The 26,350-nt window shown below is 37.4% G+C and overlaps 1 protein-coding gene across 2 annotated transcripts in view; it reads right to left on the bottom strand.

Moving 5' to 3' along the window:
* Positions 1-26,350, bottom strand: part of Asxl1 (ASXL transcriptional regulator 1) — a 73,368-nt gene that overhangs the window by 6,331 nt on the left and 40,687 nt on the right. The window contains exons 4-8 of one of the 2 annotated variants that reach the window (XM_027945385.2): positions 3,113-3,233; positions 2,942-3,039; positions 2,119-2,212; positions 1,486-1,638; positions 51-214 (exon numbers count right to left, since the gene is read on the bottom strand). In XM_027945385.2, the coding sequence (XP_027801186.1) occupies positions 51-214; positions 1,486-1,638; positions 2,119-2,212; positions 2,942-3,039; positions 3,113-3,233 (630 nt within the window). The remainder of the gene's footprint in view (positions 1-50; positions 215-1,485; positions 1,639-2,118; positions 2,213-2,941; positions 3,040-3,112; positions 3,234-26,350) is intronic. The other variant, XM_071608837.1, reaches the window with a different exon arrangement.

The following is a 26,350-nucleotide window of genomic DNA, read 5'->3' as shown; positions in this document are numbered from 1 at the left end:
CAGGATTCCCAACCCCCTACACAGGTCAAGAGGAGGCTGCACATTTGCACCTGTCTGTCCACTTCGGGCAGGAGGAAGAGGAGCTGCTGCTGGAAGTGTGATGGCAGGGCGTGGAAGGTCCGAGAGTTTATCAGGGCACGGAGGTTGGTGTTGACAAGAATGGACCCAGGCGTCTCAAAATCTATCTCTTCCCCTCTGTTGCGCTTCATTTGACCTGTGATTTTTGATGCAAGAAGAAGCAAATACAGATTTTCAGCTTCTGAAAGCCAAAAAAGCAAATAAAGCAAACGGCAACTCATGAAAAAACTTTGGTGGCAGCACCCAAGCTACCCAGAACTTTGTTCTGTACACAATCTGCTCAATCGTCCAGTCCATCCTAACCTGTATGTTACAACTGCTCTTCCCAGGTTACTGTCGTTGCCATCGACCCTAAGAGAACACTGGGGCTTGACTCCCCTCAGACAACACTCTGTACCGTGCTGTGTCACAGCCTGAAGAGGACACTCTTCCCACGGAAAACCAGGCGGGGGCAGGCTCTGAGCATCCCTCCGGGCTGCAGAACAGGCTCCACAGAGCCCAACTGGAGAAAGGATGGAAGTTGTCTAAAAGCAAATCTAGTTAGTGTACTACAGAAAAACCTGCAGAAGCTTCCTGTGAATGAGGTATAATATCCAGGCAATTATGTACCAAGGGTTGGTTGTTCAATGCCAACTGAAATAAATGTCAGTTAACTCTCAAAGCCTAAGTAAATGCTACTTATTTGGGGCGGGGGGTGGGGGGGGGCACTGCAAATAAAGACCTGTGAGACCACAGATTGAGCATTGCTAAATGGCTGGAAAAGCAGTAAGACAACAAACAAACCTCGTTTCTATGTGGGCAATGGTTTATTCTAATTTTCCGAACCCAAGGTTAGTCTTCTCAATGATTTCATGTGGCCCATCTACAAAACCCCTAGCACGTGGGTCTTAATAAATAAATCCTGAGATAGCAAACAGTTTACTAGCACTGAGGACGGCCCGACTCAGGGTGAGAGGTGCACAAAACAGCACTGCTGAATTTGTGTGCATCCCCAAAATTCAACACATGCTTCTACTCGACACACTAACTGGGTTATAAAAAAGCAGAGTCTGATAGAAACTACAGATGATGAAATCAAGTGTGGCAGGATGCTACAGAGAAAAGAAAACAGGCATGGGAATCCTCCTCTGAGAAGCTCAAAAGCAATTTTCACTCACTCAAAACACTTATGAAGAAGTACCACGGCAGGCACAGGCCAGGCCCTACAGGGACAAACAAGGAGCAATGTGGCACCATCTATGCCCACAAGGAGTTCACTCAATCTAGCAGAGATCCATACGTGAAGTAACAAAATACAAGGTAAAAGTAAAAATAAACTGGAAAAGGAACTGGAGCAGAAGACACTGTCTTCTTACTAGGCCTGTAGGGCCCCTTTACAGGCAGAGAAATGAGTGCCAAGCCACTCACCTGTGGCCGGCTTCCGGAAGCCTCTCAGGAGCGGGGCAGGGTCCCGGGCGACCTCGGCCTGGCCACGAATAGCAGCGCTGCCCAGGGCCAGAGAGCCGCTGCTGCTGCTGGACGGGCTGCCACTCTCGCCATCGGCGTGGCGGCCCGAGAACCCTGAAGGCACAGCATTCCACTGGTCAAAAGCATCACACGCCGAGCCCGTGACTCTCAGACAAGCTTACTTCTCCCAGTTCTCCCTGACATGCTGCCAGAAATACTGGGGTGCTTCCATCTCCCAGCCCTGGGCTGACAATCACCACCTCATGGTCTGGCTTTAAAATATCACCTTAAAAATGCCAAACCACAAACTTCATTTGTACAGCACTACACCTTTTCAAAGCACTGGCACAATCCTTCATTGGCTGCTAACGACTGCCCTGGGAGGCAAAGAAGAGGGTACACGGCAGAGCCTAGCACCAGGACCTGTGGCAGGCCGCACCACACAGCATGCTGCCTTCCAGAGAGAATGGGTCTCCCAGTTCTTGCTCAACAGCTCTACTGGCATCACAATGCTAGGTCAGAGACTGCTGACACAGGGAGGCCAGGTCCCCAGGACCTGAAGAAAAAGCACCACAGTCACAAGTCTACACATACCTGATGCAGATTCCACGTGGGCCCCGTTTACCTTCAGAGGAGTCAGCACAACTCGAGGGAGCATCACCCCAGTCTTTTTCTTTTGTTTGTTTGCCTGTATTCCCAGGGGATAAAAACAGAGCCTGAGTCATCTGCAGCACCCCCCTTGACCCTATCCTACCCACTCTCTTGTAAATACGCAGCGAGATCTGCCAGGCAATGCCGACAACAGACTGATGAACATTATTGAGCTGTGTGCGGGCCACTGTGCCAAGCACCACCCTAAACTGAAAAGAATGTATGGTTATCCCCATTTTACAGATAAGGAACCTGTCCACAGATGATAAGTGGCAAAGTTGTCATTCAAATAGCCAAATCCCAAGCTCATGTTCTCAGTACTCAGCACTGTACTATACTCTGCCCTGGAAGTTCACATGTACATTACAAAAAGGAAAAGAATCACCCAGGTATGTAAATAGAAAAGGGCAGGGGGAATCACTCTGTTCTCAGACCCCAAACCCCACTTCTGGCAAGCATATGAGAAAATAATACAAATACTATTGGTGAAGATGAAAATAGTATCAAAATGTTCATAACACTGCCAGTGGAAGAATAAACCAGCAAATAATAATAATAATCATCATCATCATCATCATCATCATCATCATCATCTAAAGCTCAGTTTTCCTGTGGCCCACTTTTAAGTGATACTAAAAGGTGAAGACCATATTTAATTTTTTTCACTCTTTAAACATGTTCACAGATAGCTATAGGAGGAATAAGAATGCCAACTATGCCTGAATTCATTCATCCTCCTGGCCTGGTCACCAACTCTCCTCCCTACCTGTGAGGAAGCTCTGTAGCTGTCCCTGGGATTGGGAAGGGGCCGACTCTGAGATTCTGTAGAACAGGATGCATTTGAAGATGTTTCATCCAGAGATACTGGCAGAGTAGAAAATAAAGGTTAGTTCCTAGATGCTCCTTGGTGCTGTCCCCCCATCTCACTGGCACTTACCATCGTTTTCACCACTCACAGTGCTGGCTTCATTAGATCCACAGCTCTCCACATCGGCCGAGTCTTCTGGCTCCTCTCCTTCCACTGGAGCTGGATTTCGAGACCACTGCAGGGCATCCTTCTGTGATAGCAAGTTACAACTCAGGTGAACAAAACTCTACAAATTCTACTACAAGTTCAGTAGTCATTCCTAAATTTGTATGCTTTTGGAGAAGAAGAATTTGATTGCTGCTTCTTTTTTTGAGTGTTTATCCAAAGGCTGATATGTTAGTCCAAGTGCTCTGCCACTGAGCTATAGCCACAGCCCAGGCAACTTAGAATATTGGTAAGTTCCTATCCCTTTCAAACTGAGCTTTTTCTCAGCAAAGTCATTTTATTAAAAAAATCATTAAAATTAGAGATATTGCTGGGCATGGTGGTGCACACCTGTGATCCTGTCAATTTGGGAGGCTAAGGCAGGAGATCTCAAGTACAAAGCAAGCCTCAGCAACTTTGCAAGACACTGTCTCAAAATAAAAAAAATAAAAGGGGCTGGGGATGAGGTTCAGTGATTTAAAAAAGTCTCTGGGTTTAATCCCTGTATCCTCCCCCGCAAAAGTTAGATATACTTTTGTATTCAATAATTCATTATACAGCATTACAAATCAACATTTATGGAGCATCTCCTATAAGCTACACCATGCTAGTTCCTAGGTTGGGGTGGGAATCAGGCCCCTATCTTCAAGGAGTTCATGTGAGTAGAGAGAAAATAATATGGATTATAATATAAAGGGCAATAATAGAGGTATATACATAAAGCTGAGGCATCCCAGAAGAGGGGGTGACTAACTTAGTGAATTGCAATAAAGGGAACATGGGAGTACAGAGCATGAGTAAGGATCAGAGCGGAAAGGCTTCCAAGGGAATGTGATGCTTGAGCTAATTTTTTTAATTGGTTGTAGATGGGACAGCATGCATTTATTTATTTATTTTTATGTTGCACTGAGGATCGAACCCAGTGCCTCACATGTGCTAGGTAAGCGCTCTATCATTGAGCTACAGCCCCAGCCAGTTGAGCTAAGTTTTAAAAGAAGTTTGCTACTAGGGAAATAGGTTGGCCATGGGTAAACCCAAATATTTTTTGAAAAAAAATTTGAACTCAGGAAACTAAATGTAGGGGTGTAGGGAAATGGATAGGCATACGGCTAGAAAAGACAGCAAGAAGGCAGATGATTATACAATGTGTGAAGAGACTGAGACTTGGATTATTTTGGAGGTTCCAAAGGATACTGACTTAGAGAATGATTTTTAGAAATTTTCATTTTAGAAGCCTGAAGGTAAGAAGAGAAGCTATTTTTCCTAGGAAAATCTTTTTCTGTTTTCATAGTGACAGTGAAGCTATTTTTGCTAAGACATGAAAACTGTCACCGTTCACTGTAACAGTGAAAACACAATGGAGTATAGAAAAGAGATCTACCCTATATTTCACCTTCTCCAAAGTTTCCTTGAATGGTCTCAGAAGTGAACTCCACCTAAGGACTTGCCTAAGGAAAACTCAGAAAGTGTATCACACCTCAAACCTAGGAAGAAGGCTGGGGACACAGCTTAGTGGCAGAGTGCTTGCCTAGCATATATGAGGCCTGGGTTTGATTCCAAGCATTGAAAAATCAATCCATCAATCCAGTAAGGAGTATGAACAAATACTAGGAGCTAGAGAGCAGAGATAAGGTGAAACAAGAGGAGAGTAGGGTCACTAAATAAGAGTATGTATAGAAGAGTAGATAAAAATCATGATTCTGTATCTTTAATATACCATAATTTAAAAGGGGAACTCATAACAATCTAACATCAATTTCATGGGTCCCTTGAATCATTAAAGTTTCCATCAACCTAGTTTTGTTAATTATAAGCTAAAATCATGCTGTCTTAAGTTAATAAAAAGAAAGCAGCTTTTTTAGATTTTTATTTCTTTTCCCTACTGGCCATAAATGCTCCTCAGAATTAAAAGCTAAGGAAAATTTTTAGTATGAATCTTACAATTATGTTGTTGACTGGCATGTTCCTTGGAATGACAAAAAAAAATTAATCTCTCAGGTAAATAAAGATAAAATACTCATCAATGAATAAAACAGGTCTATTACATTGGCAAACTTGACCCCAAAACTGGCAAACATATGAGAAAATCATACAAATACTATTGGTAAAGATGGAAATAGTAAATGTATCAAAATGTTCATAACACTGCCAATGGAAGAATAAACCAGCAAAAAAATCTCAAGAGCATAATGGTTGAACACTCTAGCCAAAAAGCTTGGGACCATTAATGCTTTGGATTTAGCAATTTTTAAAAATTTGAAATATTTGCATACAATAATGTTAATGGTTGGATCTGGTACCCAAGTCTAACCATGAAATTCATCTGTTTTAGGGGCTGGGGTTGTGGCTCAGCAGTAAAGTGCTCACCTAGCATCTGCGAGACCCTGGGTTTGATCCTCAGCACCACATAAAAATAAATAAATAAAATAAAGGTACTGTGTCCAACTACAAGTAAAAAAAAGAAATTCATCTGTTTTACATACAAGTTATACACATAGAGTGAAATGATTCAAACAATACCTTTAGTGTTACTGCACTTTAACTACAACCCATCACTTAAGCTCAGGTATGGAATTTTCCAGTTTTGGATTAGGAATACTCAACCTATGTACTTTTTAACCCAATAACATCATTTTTTAAGACATAAAAAAAAACACTATTAAAAAATTTACAATTTAACTATATTAAAATTAAGACCCTATACTCATCAAAATATAGTGTTAGTGTACACAAGGTCAAGTTACCTGCAGAGATGGAGCATATACTTCTAACTCACATAACCAATAAGAACCTATATCTAGACAACTTAAATCAGAAGAAGGCAACCCAGAAGAAAAACAAAAGATGTGAATTAGGCACTACATAAAAGAACATATCTAAATGGCCAAAAGACACATACACAGAAATATATTTAACCCCACTAACAATAAGGAAAACATGAAATCATGCAAATTGAAACCACAATGAGGGCTAGAGATGTAGCCAAGTAGCAAGTGCTAATAAGGATATGGAACTTGTCACTGAAAACTGAGCCAATCACTTGAGAATATACTGTGACAACTCAAAGATAAAAACCTCCTGTAACTCAGCAATGTCACTCCTAGGTATGAATTCCCTAGAAAAATCTATGCGTATGCACAACCAGGATGTTCACAGTAGCATCATTTTTAACTTGGACAGTTAACAACCAAAGTAGCCATTGATAGTAGAATCAGTAAATAACAGTGCATTCATTAAATGATGATACAGTACTTTTTTTAAAAAAATGAATGAACTGTAGCTACCCACAACAACATGGATGGATCTTAATAGAATACTGAAAGAAGCCAGCAGAAAAGAATGCATACTACAATGAGTCCATTTGTTTAAAAAAAAAAAAATCCCCGCCCCCGCCAAACAGGCAAAACTACTAGTGTTAGTGATGTAGACACAGGTAGTAAACAAAAAAGAAAGAACTTCCATAAAGTCAGGACAGTAATTACCTGTGTATGTGTTGGTGGGAGCGGGGGTGCACAAAAGAGGGCTCCTAGCTGTTTCCATTTTTTTTTATCTTGACCCAAGTGGCAGTTGCAAGGGTGTTCATTTTACTATAATTCATTAAGTTTACTCTTCTGTCCTATATGTTTTATCATATTATATTTATATAATTAAAAAGTCTGAAATCAAAAGATAAAGTATTTTCATTTAAAATAAGCTGTAAAATATTTAATGACAGGAGAAATGTTCATGATATAACAAGTGAATCAAGCAGTTAAATTCCTATGAGTCCATCATTTTTTTTAAACGACATTTGCATGAATGTGCTGGTTTAGAGAAAAGACCAGAGAAATAGTAGAAGAGTTGATCAGCATGATCTTTAGGTGATGGAGTTGTAAGTGGCTTAGTTCCTTTTTAATTTGGGATACATTCTATAATTGATAAGTATAAAGTATAATCAAGAAAATAACATTTTGCTGGGCATAGTGGTGTGCCTACAATTCCAGCAGTCCAGGAGATGGAAAAGATGCAAGAGCAAAACAGTACAAAGAACACTCACCTTTAATGTTTTTACCCATATTCACCTATTATTAACTAATAATAGTAAATACATTAGTAAAGGCAATTGGGAAAAGAGGCTAATGATGAAAAAAAAAAGAAAACTATAATAATAAATAAACCTAAAAAAAAATTCATAACTTGAACATTTTAAAACAAAAGGCACTTTGAACAAAAAGTGATAAAGTTTAAACTGCCCAAGATTTGATTCTCACCTAAAAATATAAACAAAATCTTGGGTATGCTTGTCCTTTCTTCATGGGTCTGAGCAAAAAAAAAAAAAAGGGACTGTCTCTAAGAAGACTAATCAATGCAAATTATTAAAAATTGAGAACATACCAATTGTTCCTAGCCAGCTAGAGTTCCTAACCAAAGCATAAAAAAAGAAGAAAAATTTATAAAATCAAGAGTGTCTTAATTTCCAATAGCATAATTTATCTAGACTGAATACTCAAGAAATTCAGATCTACTAAGAGAATTCAATCAGGTTGTTAGATTCAAGACCACAGTTAAAAACTGAGTGATCCTAACATTAACAATAATATCACCAACAAGAAAATTTAACATCAAAGAATATAAATTATCAGAAATAAATTCCACAAAAGAAATAGCAATCATTTAATGAAGAAAAATTTAAAAGCTTTGCGAAAGCTTTAAAACCTAAATAAATGGAGAGCTACACCATTTTGTGTGTGTGTGTTGAATCAAACTCTTAATATGATTCAACACTGTAAAGATATCAACTTTCTCCCCCAAAGTTGTTTACTGACTGAATGCAAGTCCAATAAAAGTCTATTTTTTGTAGAACTTGAGTTTACATGGAAAAGCAAAAGGCCCCCAGCAGTCAAGATATTCTTGAAGAACAAGATGAGAGGATATGCTTTTTAAAAGCTCTTGTAATTAGATGAGTAGAATGGTGGTTGCTAGGGACGATTCTGCTTAAGGGTATGGGGTTTCTTTTTGGGGTGATGCAAATGTTCTGGAATTAGATCAATGATGACTGCATAACTTTATGAATATACTAAAAGCCACTGAACAGTACATTTTAAAAGGACAAACCTCATATGGTCTGTGAATTATATCCCAATAAAACTGGGTAAAAATGGCTTATTAAATTTAACTGATAGTTTTAAAAACATGAATGAATTTAATGAAAATTTACAAACACACACACACTTGATATATACAGAAAATTTACAGATCTAAAGTCCAAATTCAGCTTCAGAAAACTGAAGATAAAGTTAATGTTGTTTTAATCCTGTTATGTAAATCCTAAGGAAGAATTAAAACTAGTAAAGCAACCTCCATATATACTGGAGAAACAGCTTCACCATGTTTTAAAAATGCTTAATATAAAATAAAGTTCCACTGAATTTGAAACCCATTTGCATTCTCACAAGCCATTTCAACATCACAGCTGTCAAAGAAAAGAAAGAGCTATTATTTAAAAATGAATACACTTTTAGAATATAGTTTAAGGAGAAGAAATTGTCAGAGTACTCATTAATGACAAGAAAATAGTTTTATCAATAAGGAAAAACAACAAATTCTCATCTGGGATTTGCCATCCACATCTGAAAGCAAACTTTCTAAATGATGGTGACCACACGCCCATAATCCTTCATCTGATACCCTTGAGGGTCTAGTTATTTTAGAATTCAGTTTCTTGAATTTTAGAATGCTAATATAGTATACACATATTAATGTCACCAACAACCCATAATCAAACACATTAACATTTTAAAATAAAATGTATACACATATCAAGAAAAATAGGCTAAAAGTAGCCTTGTCAATATATACAGTTTTGCCACCCACCAAATGAGTTAAGTCAGCTTTTATTGCCAAATGAGTTATAAAGAAAAACTTTGTTTCAAAATATTTTGGATTTCAGAGAATTGTTTGGGCCTGCATCACGAGTTTAAAGAAACTGATCATTTAAAAAACTGAAAAAACTGCACATACACATTTCAAGTAAAAAAAAAAAAAAAAAAGATAGGATCCTAAGAAAGTCCATGTTTTATTCAATAAAAATTTTCAAAGGATCTGAAGGTTTTATAATTCCACTTTTCTCATCATAGTGATAATGTAAAGAAAATTCAATGAAATATTTTCAACAAACCCCAAAGAAAGCTTGCAAACCACTTCCATTTTTCCCAAGCATGCCACAATAGGAAAAGGTAAAAATTTCACTGGAGAAATTCTCACACATTGGTACAAGAAGACTATAAGTAAAATGATGACTTGTAAAAAGCAGTGCTTATAACAATGAAAAACTAAAAATAACCTGTAACAGAAGAGTGGTTAATAAATAAGGTATATGATACAATATACTATTAAATAGTAGTTAAAGAGAATAAAAATACATTTGTACAGACAAATAGACCACTGCTGCTTGGAAGGAACAAGGGCCACTGGCTTGGGTAGCAGGTGGGGATAGAAGCAAGAGGGTTGGTGTGGGGGCATTTACTACATTCTCTGCACAGAGGCTGAAGCTTCCATATTTAAACATGGCAAACAAATGTGTGCTTATTTGTATCCTCCTGAAGCTTCATTAGAATGACTACAAAGATAAATGCACAAAGACAAAGAGGAGGAGGAAAAAGACAGATCAGGGGTGTGAACAGAAATCTGGAAGATGGATAAAAAGCAGGTTAAGTAACGGACTCAGCAAATGATCAAAAGCTGAAGACTAAGGTTGCAGAGGGAAAAAACCACTAATAGCAAGTCAGTCAGAACCGCAAAAACCCAGAAGGGACAGGGATTGGAGGGTACCAAGAACCACTGCAGCAAAGGTAAGGTATAGAGGTAAACACAGGAGAGGAGTTTAAAGTCTACAAAATTATGACTTATCAGGCCACAGTTCCCTATCCTCAGCCCCAGTGAGGTGATATTTATTCTTTTCCAGCTCCAGAAGAAAACAGAAAATGTATATTCTTGTTAGACCGAACCAAGGAGATTCTGGAATAGAAGATACAAGGCACAGCTTAAGGTGTGAGGGATGGAGTGAGGAGCCACACTATAAACAAGAGCAAGAAGTTAGAGACTGCATAAAAAATGCTGATAAAACCAGCTCCCTTTCCCAACATAGTTCCCCAAACTTCCCAGAAAGTAGCAGCCTTAGAAACCCAACCTCAGCCTACTTCTAGCTGGCTGGCAAGTGACAGGCCTAAGAAAGAATACCTTCAGAAACAAGTAAGTGGAGGTCACCCCCCCCCAAAGGCATGTGGATCCCCACTCTTAATCACAACACACAGAATCCCACAGGATAAAACCTGTATAAATAGCCTCTATATATGGTCCTCTATAAATGGCCCACCAAGGACTGCCAGATATCTGACCACAGTGTTAGATGGAAGATAACCCAAATAAAACCAGGAACCGAAAGAAAAGAAATAAGTATCACAATAAATATGTTCTCAAAAAGCACCAAAACAAGTAGAGTGCTTTTGGCGGGGGGGGGGGGGGGGGCATTTTTGTGCAAATACATGAATCTGCCAAAAGCTAAAAAAAAATTACCAGAAACAACAAATAGGTTACCTCTCCGGGATCTGACTAAAAAAGAAAAATAGGCTCTATTAAGAAAGCCCCACATCCAACAAAGGGTCCAGAAAGAGAAAACTGAAAAGACAGAAATAGTGTAAGAAATTCTCCCCAAATAAAAAGACCTCAGTTTCCAGGTTTCACATAAGGCAAAAAGTCCAGCATAATGAATGGAAAAAAAACCCATTTCCACAACCCCACATCATGAAATTTCAAAATACAAGAGAAAAACAGATCCTAAATCATCCAGCATGACATCAGAATCAGAATGACATCACACTTCTCTCTAAAGCAGTTTTGGAGAATGTAACATAGTAACATGCTCTGAAATTCTGAGCCAAACCACAAATTCAGTGTGGAACACAGACTAAAGACATGTGAGGTATCAAGTGATTTACTTTCTAGTGCATCTGTCCTTAACAAGCAACTGTACTCAAATCTCTGGCATAAATGTATTACAGCGAGAATATACACATAAGTGAAAGAATAACAACAACAAAACGAGTCTCATGAGATCTAGGAAAGACAAGGTGAAACAGGAGAAAGGTGAAGAGAATTTCCAAGGTAAGGATGAAAGAAGCTCCAGGAAAACAGCTATGGGCATGTCAACAGGGTAACCAATTGGCCCCAGTTGGTCTGGACTTTCTAGGGTTAATAAGAATGTTCTGTCCCTCAAGGAATTATAGTCTAGGCAAACCAGGCTGGCTGGCCACCCTACAAACAGTCCATCCTGGGAGCAGAAGAAAGGCTGGCCCTAAGACCAAACATTCAGAAGAAAGAATGAAATCAATGTGATGGCCATATCAAGCGAAATTTTATAGCTGTCAATAGCACTGGGCTTCATCCCCTCACATTGTAATCTATTTTGGTTTTAATTTCCCATATTTATTATTTATTTCAAAGTGTGAGAGATAGCATGGTTATTAAAGTCAAACCCATATAAGGTTATAATGTGCAGTGCCCCCCCCCCCATTACTATTTCCCTCTTCCAACTCTTTATTCCATGCCTCTCTATCCCCTGCCAGGCAGCTAACCTCATTGGTTTCTAGTTTACCTTGTGTTTCTTTGTGCCCAAATGATAATACACATTTTATTTCTCCTTGAGCCTTAGATGACCCAAAAAAAAAGCCACAGACAGGATTGAGCAAATAAGCAGATACAAAGTGAATAAAAAGAGCCATGTTTCTCTATGCTGGAATACCAAGTTACAAATATGAAAAAAGAGTGAAGTCTAAACAAATCCTGCAGTGAGAGGAAAGAATTCAAAGTACCAATAGGGCTTTTTCTCTCTCATCCTCTTGCCTTCCACCATGGGATGGCACAACAAGAGGCCCTCACCACATGCCAGCCAGCACCTTGATATTGGACCTTCTAGTCTCTAGGACCATGAGAAATAAATTTCTGTTCTTCGTGGGTTTAAAAAAAAAAGAAGAAAGTACCAATACGAAGAACATATGTAAAGACAGACATACACATAGATTTGAACATGTATATTTATTTATTTATAAACTAAAAGGAAAGGCTGACTTCAGAGTTGGAACTGGGAAAATACTAGCTAAGCTCAAAGGATTTTGGTGGGTCAGAAAATAGATAAATAAAGAAGTATACAGGAATAAGGGACTATCAAATGAACATAGAAGCTAAAGTGAAGAGACTATCATACTGGCCAACTCTGAAACAATTTGCACATTAAAGTTAATAATGAGCATCAGACATTGTGGCACACTCCTGTATTCCCAGAAACTCAGAGGATGCAAAAACATGAAGTACTGCAAAAATATTATAAAGTAAATTTAAAGTTGATGATGGTAAGAGATTAGAACTCAATAATTAGAATCCATAAACCTGTAAGTAAACAAATAGGAGAAATAAGCATTCTTCTTTACTATGGACTGGCAACTAATAAATGTCGAATTAAAGGTGAAGCCAAAATAAATCACCAGATGACAACTACCAGAGTAATAACTGTTTCAGACAATAGTCCTTCACACTAGATGCTAATACTAGTTAAAAAAAAAAAAAGTTTGATGATATTTTTTTAAATTTTTAGTTGTTAATGGAACTTCATTTATTTATTTATATGTGGTACTGAGAATCGAATCTAGTGCCTCACCCATGCTAGGGAAATGCTCTTTCCATAAGATATATACCATTACTGCAGAGAAACAAGACTGGCTTTCCACCTTAATTGATTGAGGTTTTCATTATCAAATACAAACCACTGAGGAGGACAAAGATCACTTACGAGGCACTTTTACCTAAAAGATGTTATTGAAATCTGATCATGAAAAGCATTGGTCAAACCTAAATTGAGAAACTTTCTGAAAAATAAACACTCTGTACTTAAAAGAAATTAAGTCACAAAAGACAATATTTAGCTGCACACGCCTATAATCCCAGCAGAGGATCTCAAATTCAAAGCCAGCCTCATCAAAAGTGAGTCATTAGTGAGACCCTGGCTTTAAATAAAATACAAAATAAGGCTGGCATGTGGCTCAGTGGTCAAGTAGCCCTGAGTTCAATCTCTGGTACCCCCCCCCCAAGGCAATGTTTATTGGAACTTTTTTCACATTAAAGAAAATAAGAGATCTGACAAACAAGTATACCATATGATTCAGCATCAGATCCTCATCCAGAACTTATAATTGGTATTAGAAAATAATAGGTAAAATTTTGCTGGGTACAGTGGCACATGCCACTAATCCCAGGAGCATGGGAGGCGGAAGCAGGAGGTTCACAAGTTCAAAGCAATCCTCAGCAACTAGCAAGACCTTGAGCAATTTAGCAAGACCCCGTATCAAAATACAAAATTAAAAAGGGCTGGGGATGTAGCTCAGTGGTTTAGTACCCCTAGGTTCAATCCCTGGTACAAAAAAAAAAAAAAAGAATAAGTAAAATTTAAAGAAAGTATGCAGATTAGAGAGCAAGGAATACTAAATCAATACTAATTTTCTGATATCAATACTAATTTTCTGATACCAATAACTGCAATATGGTAAAAGAAGAACATTGTATTTAGGTAAAGAAACTTGTGAGGGCTGGGGTTGTAGCTCAGTGGTAGAGCGCTTGCCTAGCAAGGATGAGGCCCAGGGTTCAATCCTCAGCAGCACATAAAAACAAATAAAGTAAAGGTTAAATTCTTTAAAGGAGTCCAACTTCTTACTGTTAAAACAGGCAATTGCAAATATGGAAAAGGAAGAAACTTTGGAAAGTGAGAACACTGGGATCTGGATTAAAGCTTGTGTTATTCGTGTATAAACTATTGATTTTCAACATATTTAGCTAAAACTAGACATAAGTATAGCTAGATGTAAGTGAACATATGCATATAAATACACTTAAATATTCCTTAGCTCCAAGGCACTGGGGTTAGCAACATCTATCATAGCAACAGCCAACATTTCTATAACCTAGATCTTGGCTTCTAAACATATTCTACATTAAAAGAATCAGGGCTCCTCCAAGAAATTGCTAATATGAAGGGCTAGGGCAGAAAAAGTACACAGTGAGTTTAGATCACCTTTTATCAGATAGAAGACAGCATTCCAAAATGATGAGAATGTGTTGAAGGGACACAGAACACAGCCAGACTGACAAAATTTCTACCTATCAAATCAGAGATATATTGAACATCTAAATAAGTCATAATAATAAGGGTAGGAGTGATGTTCCATGCTAGAGCATGTTCTTAGCATGTTCAAGGCTCTGGGTTCAACACATAGCACCTAAAAAGACTATGATCCACTACATAAAACAGGTAACCCATGATTTCATATATAAATAAACTGATATTAGAGGGGAGTGAGGTATCAAAAGGCTTCAAAGTCCTTACCCACAAGTAGTTATTAATTTAAAAGGGTTAAAGAGGTGTTTTACAACAATGAAGACTGGTAGTTTCCACATTGATCAAATGATCAAAGTGATCATTAATAATAAGAAAAATTGCAATAATGAGGCCCCTGACAGAATATACTAAGAACACAGCATCACTTGTCTGATATACCTGATGGAGATATAAAACCTTAATTAAGTTTTGAGTTTTTTCATAAGAAAACTCAAAACCGAAAAACATCATACAAAATAAACTTGTGTTAAAAAAAAAAAACCCCAAAAAAAACTAGTCTATAATCTTCAGAAGAAGGCCATGAAAGCTGTGGAAAGATAAAGTAATATTCTAGAATGAAGGAGATCAAAGATATAAAACAATGACATGCAACAAATAATTCCTCCAGGCATGAAAGATGTTATATGGGGGCTGGGGTGTAACGCCAGTGGTACAGCACTTGCCTAGCACATATGAGGCACTGAGTTTGATGATCCTCAGCACTACATAAAAATAAATAAATAAGGTATTGTGTCCATCTACAACTAAAAAAACATTTTTTAAAAGACATTACCTGTACAATTAGCAAAATTTTTTTTTAATTAGCAAAATTTTAACTGAAGATTTAATAGCAATACCTCAATGTAATTTCCCAAGTGTGATAACTGTATTGTAGACACACAGCATGTATTCATCACCTTTGAATTACTACAATGAAATACTTGAGACAGACTACTTATCAAATAAAGAGAGTTTTATTTAGGCTCACAGTTCTGGAAGTTCAGGTCCAAGAAGGGGCAGCCTCATTAATTTGGACCTCTACAGACAGACAACACATCATGGCAGGAGGACATGTCACTGGATTCCCAAAATTTCCTTCAAGGGCACAACCCCAGTGACCCAAGGACCTCCCACAAAAGTCCCACCTCTTCAAGTTTCCATCAACTCCCAAAAGTGTCACCCCTAGAGACCAAGCCTTTAACACATGGACCTCTGGGGCATACTCAGCCAAAGTATAACACAACAAAATATCCTTAATTACAAAACAATAAAGTATGAAGGGATTATGGGATGCTAAGGGCTTAGAAAAGAATAAGTTCTTTGTATAATAAACATTTATAACTGCTACAAAATAAATTCTTTACAAAGTGAACAGAGTTAACAAAGGAAGTTGATAAATAAGCCTATGAAAAGTTATTCATCATTATTCACCAAAGAAATGCAAATTTAAACTAGATATGAAGGCAAAACATGATTGTATGTACTGAACACCTACAAAGTATCTATACTAACATCATACTAATGATAAATGAATGTTTTCCACTGAAGATGGGGAATAAGGCGTGGCTGTCCATACTTGTCACTCCTATTCAACATAGCACCTAAAGTCCTAGCTAATGAAATCAGGCAAGAAAGGAAATTAAGAGGAATACATATTTGAAAGGAAATATAAAAATGGAACTACTTACAGATTATATGATGGGCTACATAGAAAACTCCAGAAGAATTTAGGAGGAAAAACAAACAGAATGAGTTTACGAAAGTCACATATGTCAAAATACAAAAATCAATAAAGGCTATCTAAAATCAATCAACAAGATAACAAAATTAAAAGCACAAATGATGTACAATTATTTCCTTAAAAAATTAATACTAAAGACCGACCTAAAGAAACATGTACAGAATGAAAATTATAAAATGCTAATGAAAATATCAAATATAACCTAAGTAAATGAAAAGACATTTACGTCCATGGATTGGAAAACAACACAGTCAAAATGTTAATTTTCCCCAAAGTAATCAACTGATCTAATGCTAAATCCCAGCCAAAAAAAAAAAAAAAACCCACAATTTTTTTTTTTTTTGGTAGTGCTAGGGATTGAACTCAGGGCCCTACACATGCTAAGCAAGAGATTTACCATGAAACTACAAACCCAAACTTTTTTATTTTGAGACAGGATCTCACTAAGTTGTCCAGGCTAGTCTGGAACTTGCAATTCTCCCACCTTAGTCCCCAAATAGCTGGGATTATAGGCACTATGGGCATGCACTACCATGCCAGGTCCAGTGTAATTATTTTGATAAGATGATTGGGGGGGGGGGGGGCTGGGGTTGTGGCTCAGTGGTAGAACGCTTGCCTTGCATTGTGAGGCCCTGGGTTCAATCCTCAGCACCATATAAAAATAAATAAAGATATTGTGCCCAGTTAAAAAATAAATTAAAAAAAAAAAAAAGATGATTCTCTGGCTGTCATTGTAGCTCAGTGGTAGAGCACCTGTCTAGCATGTGTGAGGGACTGGGTTTGATTCTCAGCACTGCACGTAAATAATAAAGGTCCATTGATACCCCCCCCCCCCAAAAAAAAGATAATTCTAAAATTTAGATGCAAAAGCAAAGAAATTAGAACAGCTAAAATAATTTTTAAAACCAAGAATAAAATTGGAGGGATCAACTACTTGATTTGGGGACTTACTTTGGCCATACTACAGGAAACAAGACAGTGTACTGATAGAAGGACATACATATAAATACATGAGACAGAATAGCATTTCTGTAAAGTTTCCTTAAAATAATCTTCACAAAACGTGGCAAACTTTATTTTTTTTGGTATCAGTGATTGAACCCACAAGTGCTTAACCACTGAGCCATATTTCCAGCCCTTTTTATTTTGTATTTTGAGACAGGGCCTCGATAAATTGCTAAGGGCCTCACTAAGTAGCTGAGTCTGGTTTAACTCACAATTCTCCTGCCTCAGCCTCCCAAGCTGCTGAGATTACAGGCATGTGCTGCCATGCCTGGTGGCAAACTGATTTTTTTTTTTTTTTTTTTTTGGGTAATAAGGATTGAACCCAGGGTGCTTAACCACTAAGCCACATACTAGTCCTTTTTTATATTTTATTTAGAGACCAGGAGTCGCTGAGTTGCTAAGGCTGGCTTGAACTCCTGCCTTAGCTTCCTGAGTCACTGAGATTACAGGCATGCACCACACCACTCCAGGAGCAAGCTTTAATTTTTGATAAAGATGAAAAGGCAAATTCAATAGTCTTTTCCAACAAATGGCATTGAAACAACTTGCCATCCATAAGCAAATAATAACACTGATGAAACCTTACATCTAAATAAAAAATTAACTCTGGGATCACTGACTAAATAGAACATAAAACTTTTAGAGGAAAACACAGGAGAAAACTTTAAGATCTTGAGTTAGGCAAAGAGTTCTTAGAACAGTTAAGGAGGGGCAGGGAAGCACCCTACAAAATACAATTTTTGAATGGATGAATAAGAATTCAAAATTAAAGGCCAGGCACAGTACACACCTGTAATCCCAGCAACTTTGGAGGCTGAGGGAGGATGATCCCAAGTTCAAAGCCAGCCTTCACAAACTATGAGACCCTAAGCAACTCAAGGAGACCCTGTCTCTAATAAAGTATAAAAGGGGTTAGAGATGTGGCTTAGTGGTTAAGTATCCCTGAGTTCAATACCTGGTACCAAAAAAGAAGTCAAAATTAAAATCTTTTGCTCTGTGAAAGACACTTTTGACAATACAAAAAGAAAAGCCATAGATAAGGAGAAACTATCTACAAATCATATATAAACAAAGAACTCATATCTAGAATATACTTAACAATAAGACAATCCAATTAGAAAATGAAGTTGAATGTGGTGGTACATGTCTTATAAAAGCTACTCAGGAGGCTGAGGCAGGAGAATCACAAGTTTGAGGCCAGCCTTGGCAACTCAGCAGCAAGACCCTGTCTCAAAAAAAAAAAAAAAAAAAGAAGGCTGGGAATATAGCTCAGTGATAGAGCACCCCTGGGTTTAATCCTTAGTACTGGGAAAAAATAACATAAAAAAGGAAAACACTTGAACATAAACTACACCAAAGAGATTCCAGTGAAATGGGATACAGTACATGAAAAGATATTCAACATCAGTAGCCCTTAGGGGAATGCAAATTAAAGGCTTGATGAGATACTATTATATGTCCATTGCAAAGTAGTAAAGAGCAGGGGAAAAAAAAATATTGACAATGCCAAGTGCTGATAGGAAAGAACAACAGGATTTCTCTTAATTGCTAGTGGAAACGAATCCAATCTGGAAAACAATGTACTTGTGAAAATATTTTCACACTAAAACCAATAAACAAATGTTTATAGTAGTTTGATTTGTAATAGTCCCAAACTAGGAGCAACTCAAAAATCCTTCAATGGAAAAACAGATAAACTATGTTATGCCCAGGAATGGAATACTAGATCAGCAATAAAACAGAAAAGTGTTGATATACACAATTTGGACAGAACTCAAAGATACTAAGTAAAAAAAAAAAAAAAAAAGCCAATCTCAAAAGGCAACATTATATCATTCATTCTATTTACATGACATTCTGGAAAGGATAAAATAATAGTCAAAACAATAAAATTAATGCAATCAGTAGTTGCCAGGGTCAGGCCTGGAAGTAAGGGTGGTACAAAGGAATTTCATCAAAACAATGCAAGTTTTTTATGCTGATTGAGATAGTAATTAAATGAAATTTATACATATGTAACTATACACTAACAGCAACCCCCCCCCCCAAAAAAAGAATACATGTAAAAATGTAAAATAGGTATGGAATTTAGCTAAGAGTACTGTACCAACATCAACTTCCTAGTTTTGATAATTATAAATATGGCTATGTAAGATGTTATCATGGGGAAAGCTGAGTAAAAGATACACAGAAACAGCAAATTATTTTCACAACTTTCAGTAAGCCTAAAAAAATTTATTTCTGAATGGAAAAACAGCAAGGACCAGATTAACCCTCCCACCTCAAACAACCAAAAGCCAAAGAGAAATGAAACTATAGTTTTCAAGACACTGCATATCAGGCAATGAGAAACAATGAAACAAGAGAGAAGGAAAACAAAAGACCTAAGATTGCCTATCTTACTGTATGGGAAGAGTTTCTAGGACACTGTGCTGAGGATATAGAGCCCTTGTGGAGGCTGTTGGGCTGAGCTGAAAAGACAGGAGTCTAAACACAGGAAGACTAAGGCAACTAGAATTTGCAGGACAGAACAGCACACCAGAGAGAACTGCAGAGTTACAAAGGAAATCTCTCAAGTACGCAGCTGTTCAGCCCAGGAGCGTGATCAAACTACCTAACATGCAAGCAAAAGAGACCATCACCCCAAAAAAATTAGAAAACAGTGCCAAGTCCCTACTCAGGACCTCAAATTCTTATCACACAGCCTGGAACTCTCAAGAATAACCTCAAGATTCACAAAAAGATCTAGTCTCAATAAGGGGAAAAAAATCATACCTTATCTAAATACTACACTGTGCCTGGCTAACAAATCTCACAAACAAAACCTAAGTCAAATAGTTTCCAAGCAAGTTAACTGTCAATCAACCACAGCAATGGATCACAAAGAAAACTACACTAAACCATATAGTAATCAAATTGCTTAAAACCAATAATGAAATTAAGAGAAGTCACCAGAAGAGCGGGGTGGGGGCAGGTATGCTAAATATAGAACAAAGATAAAGATGACAGTAAATTTCTTGTTGGGATGAATGAGAAGAACTGGCACAACATCTTTAAAATCTGAAGGAAAATAACTGTATATTCTTAATCCAGCAAATATATCTTTCAAAAGCAAAGCAAGGCAAAAACCATAGAAACAGAAACCAAAATGGTGTTTGTCAGAAGCTGAAGGAAGGAAGTTAATGGAGAGAAAATGCTTAAGGAGCTATTGGGGAGTTAAAAAAAAAAAAAACATAGTTTAGGAATTAGAGTTGGTTACATGTTATTATGAATGTATCAAATGCCACTTCACTGTTGACTTTTAAAAATATTAATTTTATGTTATGTGCATTTCTTTTAAAAAAATTTTAAAGATGGACATAATATCTTTATTTATTTATATTTTCAATGTGGTACTAAGGATCCAGTGTCTCACATGTGCAAGGCAAGCACTCTACTGCTGAGCTATAACCTCAGCCCTTCAATTTCTTTCTTTTGCAGTATTGGAGGTTGAAGCCAGAGAACTCTAAATCACCGAGCTCCATACAGGTTCTCCTACATTATTATTATTATTATTATTTTTTGATAGTACTAGGAGTTGAACCCAGACAGCCCTTTTTATTTTGAGACAGAGTCTTGTTAATTACCCAGAATAACCTCAAACTTGTCATCCTCTGGCATCAGTCACTGGGATTACAAGCATGTGCCATCATGCCCAGCTTCCATTTTATACCTCTCAACACGAATGAATTTTACATGTATTTTTGTTAAGTGAAAGAAATCAGACCCAAAAGTCTCATAATAGTAACTTTAGAAAAAAGGTTTTGACTGGATACTATAAGGCTGCAAACAAAAAGATCTATTTAGAAATACTGTGCTACAATTGGTAAAATTACTTCATATCTAAGGAGACAGCTGAATGCAAAGTGGTATCTGCACTGGGTGCTTAACAGAAAAATAACAGTAGAAAAAAATGATGAAATCCAAAGATTCTACAGTTAAGAGTACTATATCAATGTTAATTTCTTATGTTAATTTTAAATGTATCACAATTATATAAGACATTTACACTGGAGAAAGCTGTATAAAGAATACATAAAAAGCCAGGTACAGTGGTGCATGACTGTAATCCCAGCAATACAGGATGCTGAGGCAGAAGAAGTACAAGTTTGAGGCCAGCCTCAGCAACTTAGTGAGACCCTGCCTCAAAAGAAAAAGGGTTCAGTGTAGAAGACCACTGGGTTCAATCCCCAGGACCACGACCAAAACAAACAAAACAGTACACAGGAACATGGCACTACAGTTATCTTAATAATTCTTCTATAGTAATAAAGGTTTAATAAACATTTAAATAAAATTTTAAATAAAATTTAATATACACCTACCATTCCATTTTAGGAAAAATGAAAATATATCCCCAGAAGACTTGTACATGTATTTCTGTAACATCTGTTTGTAGTGATCTAAAACTGAAGAACACAAATGTCCTTCAACAGGTGTGGATAAATGAAGTATGGTATTTCCATACAATAAAATCCTACTAAGTAGTAAAAAATAAACTGTTTCATGGAATAGCAATGGATCAATCTCAAAACCAGTGCATGGAGTGAAAAAAATACTAAACATACACAGAGAAAAAGTATATAATATGGTTGCATTTATATGAAACCATAGAAAAGGCAAAGCTAATCTACAGTGCAGAGAACAAATAAACAGTTGTGGAAAAAAGGGGGTGAAGGGCAGCATGGACTGCAAAGGAACACAAGAAAACCTTTTGAGGTGGTCTAAATGTATGCTGTCTTGCCTGATGTGGCAATTACATGGGTATACTTCTGTCCCAAAATTTATCACACTGTATACTTTAAAGTTACTACATGTAAATTATACTTCAATTTCACTTCTTTTAAAAAAATAAAATACAGATCCAGGAAAAATTATATCAAAGTATAATGGAAGTAAATTAATATTTACTATCTAAAAAGGAGGGAGAAAGAATAGGCAAGCAGTATATAAGAATGAATATTAAGTTAGGGAAAAGGGAATAAAATGGACTAATGTCATTTTTTGTTTTTTTCCCCAGTACTGGGGATTGAATCCAGGGGCACTTTACCACTAAACTGCATCCCTAGCCCTTACTGTTTTTTGTTTTTTGTTTTTTGGTGTGTGTGTGTGTGATTTTATTTTTAGACATTGATAGAACTTTATTTTATTCATATATATTTGTGGTGCTGAGAAACAAACCCAGTGCCTCACACATGCTAAGCAAGCACTCTACCACTGAACCACAACCCCAGGCCCCACCCTTATTGTTTTTTATTAAAAGACAGGGTCTTGCCAAGTTGCCCAGGGCCTTAAACTTTTGATTTCTGCTTCAGCCACCCAAGTAGCTGGCATTTCAGGTTTGTGCAACTATGCCAACCTTCTGAATGGTTTTTAAAAATCAAATTAGAATTAAAGACATGAGAAAATATATCCATCACTCTCAACTCTGGGTAGTGAGTCCACCGGATCTGTTATATTAATTTCTATGGGTTTTGTTTGCTGTTTGTTTTAGTTTGGATATGAAATGCCTGCCCCCGGCCCCCAAGGCCCATGTGCATCCCCAGCTTAGCACCATTGGGAGAGAAAGATACTGAAAAGTGGACCTACTGGGAAGACCTCTGGTCACTGGGTTGAGGGTGACACTTAAGAATATAGTGAGACCCATCTCTTCACTTCCATTCTTTCAATTCCTGGCCATAAAGTGAAGTCTTCTGCTCTGCCACATACTCCCTAACATGAAATGTTGTCTTACCACAGGCCCAAAAGCAATAGGGCCAAACAAATATGGACTAAAACCACCAAAACTATGAGACCAAAACTTTTCCTCTTTAAAAGCTAAATTACCTCAGATAATTCATTACAGTAATGACACACATTCATAAAACCTTTTTAAAATCTAATAAAAAACTATCTGACCCATTTTTCAGGTATTTTATGTAAATCAGTAAACATGTGATAGATTATAAGAATGGCTACAAGAAATCCTCTCAATGAATTTATAGTCCCTCTCACCAAGAGAATTTTGTTGCTGCTCTTGGGACTTAACTTGACCACTGGATTAATGTAGGGTTTCCTCAACCTTGACACTCTCATCTTTTAGGCCAAACAATTCCTTGTTGTAGAAGTCCTGTGCATCATAAGATGTTTAGTAGCATCCCTAGCCTATATCTATTAGATGGTAAGTAGTATCCCCTCACCCCTAGTCGTAAAAACCAAAACTGCAATACTGCCAGATAGCCCCTGGGAGACAAAAGAGTTCTTGGTTGAGAATGACTGCTCTACTATGACTCAGAGACCTGAAGAGCACCTAAACATTAGGATATGGCCATTCTTGCTGCTACTGAGAACCTTACAACCATCACCAACACCACATGAAGAGCTAGCCTGCTGGATGGTGTGGCTCATTTGGCAGTTTCCCCAACTATTCCAAGCCAACAGCTAGTCAAAGGAGTGCCCTAGACTACCCAGTATATTAGTTTTATACTGCTACATAACAAGTTACCATAAATTTAGTGGCTGAAACAACACACATTTATTATCTCCAGTTTCCATGGGTGAGAAGTCTGGGTACAGTTGAGCTGGGCCTCCTCCTCAGGGTCTCATAAAATCCAAATCACGGTGTCAATTGGGCTGATTTTCTTTCTGGAACTCAGTGCCCTGCTCCAAGCTCACAAGGTTATTGGGAGAAACAAATTCTTGCAGTTGTAGGACTAAGATCACTTTTTGCTGGCTATCAGCTAAGACCTGCATTCAGCTCCCAAGAACCCCCAGACCCTGACGTGAGGTTCTCTCATCCATCACAACTTCTCCAAAGCCAGCAGAATTGCTCACTTCTCTCATCTCTGTACTTTAGATTAACTCACCTAATTGGTTCAGGCCTACCCATGACTGAATGGGGGGTCTTAATTAATCACATATGCAAAATCTCTCCACCTTTCTATATCCTGCTGGTGAAAAGCAAACTACAGTTGTCAATCCACATACCAGGGAAAAAGATCATACAAGGACATAGGGGTTTTCCAAAATCATTTTACCCCTAAGATGGTTTTGCAACTACAACTATGTTGTAGCTCAGTGGTAGAGCACTTGCCTAGCATGTGTGAGGCACTGGGTTCGAATCTCAGCTCCGTGCATATAAATAAATAAATACCCATTGAAACTAAAAAACAAAACAACAACAACAAAAAAGAATTCATCTTAGAAATCTGCCTAACACATCCAGCCTCCAGCTGACCACAGATTCATTAGTAAACCCAGTCCGGCTAATCTCAAATAATTTGAGCCAGTCCAAATGGAGAAAACAGCCAATGCAGCCAAAAGCGTAATGAGTAAAATAACAGTGGTTCTAAGGCTCCAAGTTTTGGGAAGGTAAGTTACACAGCAAAAGCCAACTGATAAAAAAAAAAAAACCATACATACACAGAATTATCAGGAGAGCCTCAACCATCAGGCAGAGATATCTCTATTGAAGGAGTCAGCAACAGCAAAATGGAATTTTCAATACAAAGATAAAACAAGAACTCATGTTCCATTCACTTAGTACACTGATTCAGTGTATGGGTGACCATGTCAATCCTAAATCATATTCTGTATTCTGAAAATCAGTCATCTTTCTCCAAGTATATTTCATATGCCACAGTTAGGTGCATTAACTAACTTTATTACCTAGTTTTTTGAGACAGGGTATTACTATACTGCCCAGGGTGGGATTCAACTTATGATCATCTACCCTCCACTACTCATGTGGCTGGGATTTCAGGCACATGCCACTATATCCAGCTCTATTAATTTAGTTTTTAACCTGACTTAAAGATATGATCATAAAGGCAGTCTAGATTTAATGCCAGTACCAGGAACACTAAGAAAACAGCAGAGCTGACAATTTTACAGCAACTTTTTTTTTTTTCAAGTGTAGGATTTATTCAAGTAAGAAAAAAGAGAACTCCCACAGTACAAGAAGGGATCCAACAGGGCTGCCCCAAGTCAACATCAATCATGTTCCAACATAAAATCAATGATGTGATCAACTCACATCTGAAAGGAGGTAGTCCAAATCATTCAAAATTAGATAAGCCTACTGAATTACAGTATATCCACTATCATGTAATAATTTTAGCCAAATATTATCTAGTAATTTTTAAAATATAGTACAATTTCTTAATATTTAAAAAATTCTATTTTAGGGTATATTTCACAATGGATATGTAAAACAACATATGTTCACCTATATTTGTAGTTATGTGATATAATGTATCAATAAAAAGAGGCTGTGGATTTGAGTTCAAAAAATTTTTTTAAATATTTATTGTTTTAGTTGTAGTTGGACACAATACCTTTATTTATTTATTTTTATGTGGTGCTGAGGATCAAACCCAGGGTCTTGCACGTGCTAGGTGGGCACTCTACCACTGAGCCACAATCCCAAACCCTCAAAAAAAAATTTTAAGTACCATTAAGGGAGTAATTTTGGGGGGGAACAGACACCAGGGATTGAACTCGGGGGCACTCGACCACTGAGCCACATCCTCAGCTCTATTTTGTATTTTATTTAGAGACAGGGTCTCACTGAGTTGCTTAGGACAGCTATTAAGTACAAATGCATATGTGAGGCACTAGATTCAATTCTTAGCACCACATATAAATAAGTTAATAAATAAGATAAAGGTCCATTGACAATTAAAAAAAAAAACATTCACAGACTACTTTTATAAAAGAAAGAAAAGGAAATAACATATCCACATAGCCTTAGAAAAATAAACACAGAAAAGATAAACCTCAACAAAGTGTAAAAGGAAGACTCAAATTGGGCATGGTGGTGCATGCCTGTAATCCCACCAATGCAGGAAGATAGCAAGTTCAAGGCCAGCCTCAGCAACTTAACAAGATCTTGCCTAAAAAACAAAAAGGGGGACGGGAGCCTCAAAGGATGTGTTTCCAACTAACTTATGCACATTCCAGAAAAAACTCAAAAATACTACCAGTAATAAAAAAAAATATAGAGGACCCAAAGTAAAATTCACAGTATCTGTCTTCCAGTCAAGAATTATTAGGGGGCTGGGGATGTGGCTCAAGCGGTAGCGCGCTCGCCTGGCATGCGTGTGGCCCGGGTTCGATCCTCAGCACCACATACAAACAAAGATGTTGTGTCTGCCGAGAACTGAAAAATAAATATTAAAAAAAAAAAAAAATTCTCTCTCTCTCTCCTCTTTCTTAA

This window comes from Marmota flaviventris, chromosome 2 (genome assembly GCF_047511675.1).
Source record: "Marmota flaviventris isolate mMarFla1 chromosome 2, mMarFla1.hap1, whole genome shotgun sequence".
Classification (NCBI taxonomy): Eukaryota; Metazoa; Chordata; class Mammalia; order Rodentia; family Sciuridae; genus Marmota; species Marmota flaviventris.
The sequence above is the reverse complement of the archived record's forward strand: the minus strand, read 5'-3'. Positions and strand labels throughout refer to the sequence as shown.